Raw genomic sequence first — 9,460 nt, forward strand, 5'->3', positions numbered from 1 at the left:
TCTCCTTCCTATTGGAAAGATGTTGTGAAACTGGAAAGGGTTCAGAAAGGATTTACAAGGATGTTGCCAGGGTTAGAGGATTTGAACTATGGAGAGAGACTGAACAGGCTGGGGATGTTTTCCCTGGAATGTTGGAGGCTGAGGGGTGACCTTATAGAGGTTTACAAAATTATGAGGGGCATGGATAGGATAAATAGACAAAGTCTTTTCCCTGGGGTCAGGGAGTCCAGAACTAGAGGGCATAGGTTTAGGGTGAGAGGGGAAAGATATACAAGGGATCTAAGGGGTAACTTTTTCACGCAGAGGGTGGTATGAGTATGGAATGAGCTGCCTGAGGAAGAGGTGGCAACACTTAAAAGGCATTTGGATGTGTATATAAATAGGAAGGGTTTGGAGAGATATGGGCTGGGTGCTGGCATGTGGGACCAGATTGGTTTGGGATACCTGGTCAGCATGGACATGTTGGACTAAAGGGTCTGTTTCCATGCTGTACATCTCTATGACTCTATATGGAGCAGAACATTACCAGTCTTCTAGTGGCAAGCACAGTGGATCGAGGAAGAGGATTGCAGCAAAATAGTGGAGGCTATTTAAGGCAGTTGTGCCTTGCAGCCTGGCTGCTCTGGCATTTTCCCACTATTGGTGCTGATTTGGTTGTCAGCAATATAGAGATTGGCAGCGCATTGCCAAGTTATATGCCATATTAAGATCCATTTTATGCAACCATCAGCAATTGGCCAATAGGATGGTAACAATGGCTATATACGGAGGAAGACCATCACTTAATGAAGGCACCTTTGCTACATCAACATGTGTGGCCATCAGAGCCAGAGGCTCCAAGGCATGAAGAAGGGGTTGGGGCAGAGAAAGCAGTCCTCCAGCCCTAATGATTGTCCTGGAAGGATTTCCTATCCAATCATTGGCTTCCTGAACTTTTCATTTCTTTTTCACTTTACCTAGAGTACTTTCATATCTCTCTCTCTTCAAGGTGCTGCTGAGGATTCAAAGCTGCCAACCCTCTTTTGGACTGACAGCATCATGGGTGTGCCCGCTGTCCTTAGATGGCAACCCCATAGGAGGCCAATCCGGAGACTGCATGTAGTAAAATGTGCCCAGCTGATTCCCTTGCTAGTGAGTGCAGGCTTGGCACACTCATTTTTGCTCAAGTTACCGGCTACAAACCTGCCGTAAATTCCAGCCCATGTGTGCTGGATGGTGATATACCTTTCTTAATGGTAAAGGATTTGTGATTTACCAATAATAACGATGAAGTAAAACGTCCCTTTGTCTTGTTCATTCATATGCGCAGTTCATTAGGCTACGTTTCTTCACTGTCACTGGGTCAAAATCCTGGAATTCCCTCCCTCAGGGCATTGTGGGTCAACTTATAATATGTTAGCTGCATCAGTTCAAGAAGACAGCTTCTCAAGTGCAGCTAGGGACCAGCAATAAATGCTGGCCCAGCCAGTGACACACAAGTCCCATTGTATGAGTGTAATCATTTATTGTTCAAGTAACTCAAACATGGAATTGTGAAAGTTAGTCAGGATGATCATTTTCTACTTTTTTTTTAACATTTATGTTCATTCCTTAGGGGAAAAAAGGACGCCCTGGTGATGATGGTGCTCCAGGACTAAAAGGACAAAAGGTAAATTACACTTAATGAATTAATCTGACAACTTACATTTTGTACTGCATTATTATAGCATGTTTCTAGTAACCTTTTAACAGATATTTTAAAATTTGTATTTAACAGGGGGAAGCAGGTCTAAGTGGAATCCCAGGAAGGGATGGATTGGAGGTATAAGTTGCATTGTTTAAAAATGTAATCTTGTTACTATGTCATATTCTGTCAAGTTTGAGAAAAGGGTCATAAACAATCCTGTAGTTAGCTTCTTTTCCAAATAATATGCAAATAAAGGCGTTCAGAAATTGTACAACAATCTTGAATGAAGAAAATGAAAGAGAAAGGTGCTGTCACAATAAAGCTGTCAACAAACAAGGTGAAGAGGTTTTTATCTTATTTCAATCTCAGTATTATGTCTATTTCTTGGAGAAAGCTTGAAAATAGATGTGGAATAAAATACAATTAGTATATTTAATCATAAGTCAAATTTTGCAATTCATAACCCTGACAAGTAGAATGCTATCACAACAAAAGAACAAAATAGTGTAAAATAGTGAGATCTGAAATATAAACAGGGCTAGAGAAACTCAGTAGATCTGGCAGCATCTGTGGAGACAGCAAAATAGAGTTAACGTTTTGAGTCTAATATGTCTCCTCTTTGAACAATGAATTCCATTTCTGCCTGATTTGATTTCAGATTTCCTAAATGCTACTGCTATAACCTCCTTAATAATAGATTCCAGCATTTTCCATATGTCAGATATTAAGGTAACTGGCCTGGAGGTTCCTGCTTTCCATCTTCCACCTTTCTTAAATAGAGGAGTCATGTCCTCAATTTTCCAATTTGATGAGATCTTTCCAGAATAGAGGGAACTTTGGATTTTTAAAATTTATTCACAAATGTCAGCATTCATTCCCATCACTAATTGGCCTGAAGAAAGTGATGATGAGCTGCTGTCCTGAACTACTGCTGTCTGTGGGGTGTAGCAGCATTCACAGTGCTGTTAGGACAGAGGATCCATGATTTTGAACCAATGAAGAAATGGTGATGTAGATCCAAGACAGGGTGTTATGATTTGGATGGGAACTTGGAGGTGGAGGTATTCCCATGTATTTGATACCCTTGTCCCTCTAAGTGGTAGAGATCAAGTGTTTGGAAGATGCTGTTGAATGAGCCTGTGTTACTGCATTGCATCTTATAGATGGAACACACTGTTGTCACTGTGCATCAATGGCGAAGAGATCACATGTTGAAGGTTGTAATTATGTGCCAATCAAGAAGACTGCATGGTTCCAGTCTTCTTGTGTTGTTAAAACTGCAACATCCAGGCAAGTAGTACTATAGCCATAGTATTTGTGTGGTCGTCCAATTCAGTTTATATTCAATGGTAACTCCAGGCTGATGGATTTAGCAATGGTAATGTCATTGAACACTGTTTGACAGGCTCAATGTCTGGCACATGTGTATCACAAATGTTACTTGCCACTTACCAGCTCTGAATGTAATCTGGACATGGCCATAGAACACAGAGTAGAGAACTTACATCATTGGAGTGGACCCTTTAGCCCACTGTGTCTGTGTCGACCATGATGCCATTCTAAACTAATCCCATGCGTTTGTACGTGGTCTGTATTCCTCTACTTCCTTCCTGTTTGTGTCTTGCCTAAATGCCTCTTAAACATAGTTAGCAACTCTGTTTCTATCACCTCCCCTGACATTTCATTCCAGGCACGTGCACCTGCTATGTTTAAAATAAAACTTTCCTCGCACATCTCTTTCTAAACATTTCCCTCTCACCTTGAACCAATGGCTCCTAGTATTTGATGTTTCCACCCTGGGAAAATGACTCCAATTATCCATCCTGACAACGACTCTGAATTTTATATACTCTTATCAGGTTGCTCCTCAGCCTCCAATGCTCTCACAAAAATAATCCAAATTTGTCCAGACTCTCCTTATAGCTAATATACTCCAAGGAGGCAACATCCTGGAAAACGCCTTCAAGTTGTGAACTTGCTCCAATTTCTTTCTTTTTAGCTTTACCTGTTACATCCTCTCACCATGCCCTCTCTCCCTTCCCCTCTCCTCCCCTCCCCCCACTCTAGTGGGACTGTCGGTTCTTTCTAGAACAGAAGTTAGACACACCATTGTTCTGCCATTCTCACATTCCGATCACTTAATCTGAAATATCAACATCCTTTATCCCTCAGCACTCCAACCCTCCCTCACCAATCTCCACTGGTCACATTCGCTTAGTCAGGAAACACCCCTCTACAACTACCCTCTGTCTTCTATGACCAAGTCAATTTTTTACGCAACTTGCCAACTCATCATGGATATGATGTGACTTAACCTACCAGGCCAGCGTAGTAAAGACAGCGTAAACAATACCTTACCATTGCTTTGCTCCAGGTTGAACCAGTCTTATGATGAGGTCAGGAGCCAAGTGTCCCTGCAGAAACGAAACTGAGTGTTGGTGAGCAACCTACTTCTTTGCAATTTCTACTTGATAGCACCATTGGCAACCTTTCCATCACAGTGTTGATATTTACGGTAGACTTTTTTTTATTCATTCATTGGATGAGGGTAGCACTGGCCGGGCAAGCATTTATTGCCCATCCCTAATTGCCCAAAGCACAGTTAAGAGTCAACCACATTTCTGTGAAGCTGAAGTCAAGTGTAGGCCAAACTGGATAAGAATGGCAGTTTCCTTCCCCGAAGTGAACCAGATACGTTTTTCCAACAATTGACAATGGATTCATGGTCATCATTAGACCCTTAACTGCAGATTTCATTGAGTTCAAATTACACCATCTACCATGGTGAGATTCTAATCCGGGTCCCCAGAACATTACTTAGGTCTAAGAATTAACAGTCTAGCGACATTACCACTAGGCCATTGCCTTCCCTGAGTTTAGTAACTTCTAGGTTAATAATTGGCAGGTTGAATTTGTCATTCCTTTTGTGGGCTGGACATACCTGTGCAATTTTCTGTGTTTATTGGGTAGGTGCCAGTGTTGTAACTGTATTGGAATAACTTGGCTAGAGAGTGTGGCATGATCAGGAGCACAAGTGTTTAGTACAATTGCCAGAATGTTGTCAGGCCACATAGCCTTTGCAGTATTAGTGTCTTCAGCTGTTCCTTTATCTCATGGTGCCAATTAAATTTGCTAAAGACTGATCAAGGAATCTCAGAGGGAGGCTGAAATAAATTGGCTGAGATAAAACCAATGCACTTGTGTTTTTAGCAGCCACTACTTTTGAAATCTGAGCATGAAAGTTATCAGGCTCTGGAGATGAATCAGATTTTCTCAATGATTTTCCTGATGATCTTAATTGTTTTAAGTTTCTTGCTCAATTTCACCTCCTGGCAAATAATACTTGGGATGTTATTTGTAATCTATACAGCGATTTTCACATCTGTCAAAGTGAAATATCTGTTCAATGCATCCGTTGTTTCCTTTTTTCTATTATTGATTCCTGGTCCTGAGGAGCAAAGATCCCGCCTCTAGCCTATTCAATGCCAACTATTCTTCCTGTGGGTTCCCCACTGACCATTTAAACAGGGTGTTCGAGACCACGGCATTCCATACAATCCAGCCCTGAAGGGTTGTCCTTCACTCTGTTACCAGGCAGGCGACTGAGTCTTCAGACATGTATTTTCAGCCGCAGAGTATATTATTTATCTTTCTACATTTTAAATAGTTTCTAAATGCCATGCCTAATAAATGCACGACAAAATGTGACATTGCTGGACTTTATTGCAATAAGTCCAAAACAAGCAAAGACAAGACAACCTAATAACAAACATTTGCTTACCCTTGTTAGCTACATTTTTTACATCCATTCTAAGGGATAATGGCCTGAGATTTATTTTTGGCTGTTCATCACCGCATCATCATGTTCATCGTTCATTTTAGGTCATAGTTGATTTTGCATCAGCTACACTTATCTGACTTTTAGTTATGAGATTTCTTTTATTTATGGTACATATCCCTTCAAACCTAAGCCTAACAAAAGTCTCCTTATCTCAGCCTTGAAATATCGGTTGTATTTTGTCCGTTCCTTTTTTTCCTATTTAAAGTTGTTTGCAACTTCATAATTCACCTCGTTTTGTTCAAAATCATATTGTATTGGATCCTATTCTAATGAGAAGACGTGCTAATAAATAACTATGTAAATCTGATCTAATGGTGTTAATTAGTGGGATTATGTTTATCTAGATTTACAGTACCAAATAAACAGATGTTTTGATTTTGATATACATCAAATTTGTGTTTTTTGTTAAAATTGTCACCTGTTTGTACCTCATTATGGTAAATTTAAACATTCTCAGACAGTGAAGTGTTCTGGAAAACAAGGTAGAATTAAAGGTAAGTGACAATGTTGTCAGCCTGCAGCTGGGTGCCAATGGCTGTCAAAAGCCCTGCATTGTCTTTTTTCGGGAAGACCCATCATATTCAATGTTAAACCTTAACTGGGCAGCAGCAGATCTTCCTGAGGATCAAGGACCCTAGAAATGGAGGGCTTGCTCACTGAGAGTCCCTGGTCAATCAGAGGCTACAGCTCTTGTCAGCATCATAGGAGAGGTAGTGGCTACTGCCTATATACATCAATTCAAGGCCCAGAAATACCAAAGGACCCAGTTCACAGATGAGTGATATTAGGAGATGAATTACAGGGTAGGGGACTGTAGGAGAGGAAGTCAGCAGCAAGAGAAGCAAACTGCCCCCTTCCTGATACTGGGTCTTTGAACAGAGGACCCCTCTAAATGCCCACAGGGCTATTTTGGATTTCCACAGATAGTGAGTCCCCTGCCCGTTGCTTGTTGAATTACAAATGGTGACAAGATGAGACCCCTCAATGGGCATTATCTATCCTTAAGGGCATCCACCAGGTTAGTCATCACAGATCCACATTGTGTTGGAGATAGGATGGCAGGGGTTCCCACGTACACCGTCCTACCAAATGAAATGACCCACCATAAGGGAGGACACAAATCTACCCCAAAAGTTGGCATTTATGTATTTTATTCAATATGTTTGCCATTTATTTAACTTTTAAAATAACATTTTCACTGGTAAATATCTAGATTGCAGATTTCTTTACTTTTATTTTCAATTATAGGGAAGAGCTGGATACAAAGGTGAACAGGTACGTTATATGATTGAAGGACCTTTTCTTGAGAATGTCGGTCGATAATGCAAAGCGGTAACAGATTTCAAAAATGTAAGAGATCAAAATAACTTATAATTAATATAACAGCAGTTTAATTACAATGAAATTGGGCTTCAGAGGTCTGAAAGATTCAGTAAATTATCTGCTTAAAATAAACTATAACATACAGAGATAGAAAATAGGAGCAGGAGTGAACTCAGAATTCCACAGTAGTTTTCTATTTGCGTAATATTCTTTCATTCTTCCTGTGAAAGTGAACAATTTCACATTTTCCCACATTATATTTCATCTGTGAAACTTTTGCCTACTCAAACTATCTCTATACATCAGCAATCTTGTTATCTCGTCTTCACAACATACTTGGCTACTTGTCTTTGTGTTGTCTGTGAATCTGATTACCATGCTTACACTCACCTAAGTCATTGGTGTAAATTATAAAAAGTTGAGGCAAACATCTACCAGTCTCCATATGTCATATCCTGCTAATCAAAGTTCCACTTACGCACACTGTTTTGCTTTGTGCCAGCCCGCATTATTAATATGATAATCCTACACCATGAGCTTTTATTTTCAGAACAAATCTTTAGATCTGACTCCTATTCCAATGCCTACTGGAAATCCAAGTAAAGTAGGTCTACCAGCTCCTTTTTCTTTGCAGTTCTTGCTACTCTTACAAGAACTTCCAATACATTGGTTGACATGACTGTCCTTTGACAAAATTATGCTGGCTATTCCAATTACTCTGAGTTTTTCTAAGTGATCAGGTTGTAGCACCTACCTCATGACAGACATCAAGCTAATGGCCATATAGTTACCTGTTTATTGGTATGTCTGGGAAAATTAACAAACAGTGAAATTCACAACTGGTCTTGGAGGAACTGTTTGGGCGAAGTTCACAGCACAGAATCAGATAAGTGTATTGTTTTAAGTGTGGCCTACAGAAAGTCTGCAGAGTGAGTCGAGTGGGTTCCTTCTTGATTATATGTTTTTTGAGATATGTCTCTTGATTAAACTCAAAATATAAGCCATAATTATTAATTTAACCTGAGGCATTGTTTTATAGAGGAATAAGACGGTGTTATTTTCTGGGTCTGTAGATTGTGAAGGAGCAATAATAGTCTTTAGTAGAGTGATATGTGCTTCTTGTCAGATGTGGGAGTTTAAAGAGAGTTTAAGGGTTACTGTGGATTATATCTGCAATAAATGCTGTTGCTAGCGAATCTTAGCAGATCGAATTGATCGGTTGGGGAGACAGTTAGAGGCAATGAGGAATTTGCAACAGCAACAGTATGTGATGGATGGCAGTTATAGGAAGGAGAGAGAGTCTCAGATACAGTCATATAGTTGGTTAACGGCAGGAAAGGTAAGAGAGGTAATCAGCTAATGCAGGAGTCTTCTGTGGCTATCCCCATTTCAAACAAGTATGCTGATTTGGAAAATGTAGGGGATGATGGATTCTCAGGGGAACATAGCACAGACAACCAAGCTTCTGGTATTGGGACGGCTCTAATGCAATGAGGGGTACATCGGGTTCGAAGAGATCAATTGTGTTAGGGGATTCTCTAGTCCGAGGTACAGACTGACATTTCTGTGCCCAGCAGCGAAAAAGCAGAATGGTGTGTTGCTACCCTGGTGCCAGGATCAAGGATGTCTCAGAGAGGGTGCAGAATGTTATCACGGGGGGGGGAGTGGCCAGCAAGAGGTCATTGTCCATATTGGAAACAACGACATTGGAAGGGAAAAGGTTGAGATTCTGAAAGAAGATTACAGAGAGTTAGGCAGGATTTTAAGAAGGAGGTCCTCAAGAGTAGTAATATCTGGATTACTCCTGGTGATACAAGCTAGTGAGGGAAGGAATAGGAGGATAGAGCAGATGAATGCATGGCTGAGGGGCTGGTGTATGGGAGAAGGATTCACATTATTGGAACATTGGATTCTCTTTTGAGGTAGAAGTGACCTGTACAAGAAGGAAAGATTGCATCTAAATTGGAAGGGGTGTAACATGCTGGCAGGGAAATTTGCGAAAACTGCTTGGGAGGATTTCAACTAGTAAGGTGTGGGGGTGGGACCCACGGAGATAGTGAGGAAAGAGATCAATCTGAGACTGGTACAGTTGAGAACAGGAGTGAGTAAAACAGTCAGGCAGGTAGGACAAGAGTCATAGAGATGTACAGCTTGGAAACATTCCCTTCGGTCCAACCCGTCCATGCCGACCAGATATCCCAACCCAATCTAGTCCCACCTGCCAGCACCCAGCCCATATCCCTCCAAACCCTTCCTATTCATATACCCATCCAAATGCCTCCTAAATGATGCAATTGTACCAACCTCCACTACATCCTCTGGCAGCTCATTCCATACATGTACCACCCTTTGCGTGAAAATGTTGGCCTTTTGGTCTCTTTTATATCTTTCCCCTCTCACCCTAAACCTATGCCCTCTAGTTCTGGACTCCCCAACCTCAGGGAAAAGACTTTGTCTATTTATCCTATCCATGCCCCTCATAATTTTGTAAACCTCTATAAGGTCACTCCTCAGCCACCGACGCTTGAGGGAAAATAGCTCCAGCCTGTTCAGTCTCTCCCTGTAGCTCAGATACTCCAACCTTGGCAACATCCTTGTAAATCTTTTCTGAACCCTTTCAAGTTTCACAA

General features: G+C 41.0%; 1 protein-coding gene across 1 annotated transcript in view; it reads left to right on the forward strand.

The window, feature by feature from the left end:
* col28a2a (collagen, type XXVIII, alpha 2a) overlaps positions 1 to 9,460 on the forward strand; it is a 127,710-nt gene that overhangs the window by 26,977 nt on the left and 91,273 nt on the right. Inside the window, exons 7-9 of the mRNA XM_043694493.1 lie at positions 1,595 to 1,648; positions 1,757 to 1,801; positions 6,756 to 6,782. Coding sequence (XP_043550428.1) covers positions 1,595 to 1,648; positions 1,757 to 1,801; positions 6,756 to 6,782 — 126 coding nt within the window. The remainder of the gene's footprint in view (positions 1 to 1,594; positions 1,649 to 1,756; positions 1,802 to 6,755; positions 6,783 to 9,460) is intronic.

This window comes from Chiloscyllium plagiosum, chromosome 7 (assembly GCF_004010195.1).
Source record: "Chiloscyllium plagiosum isolate BGI_BamShark_2017 chromosome 7, ASM401019v2, whole genome shotgun sequence".
NCBI classification, from domain to species: Eukaryota; Metazoa; Chordata; class Chondrichthyes; order Orectolobiformes; family Hemiscylliidae; genus Chiloscyllium; species Chiloscyllium plagiosum.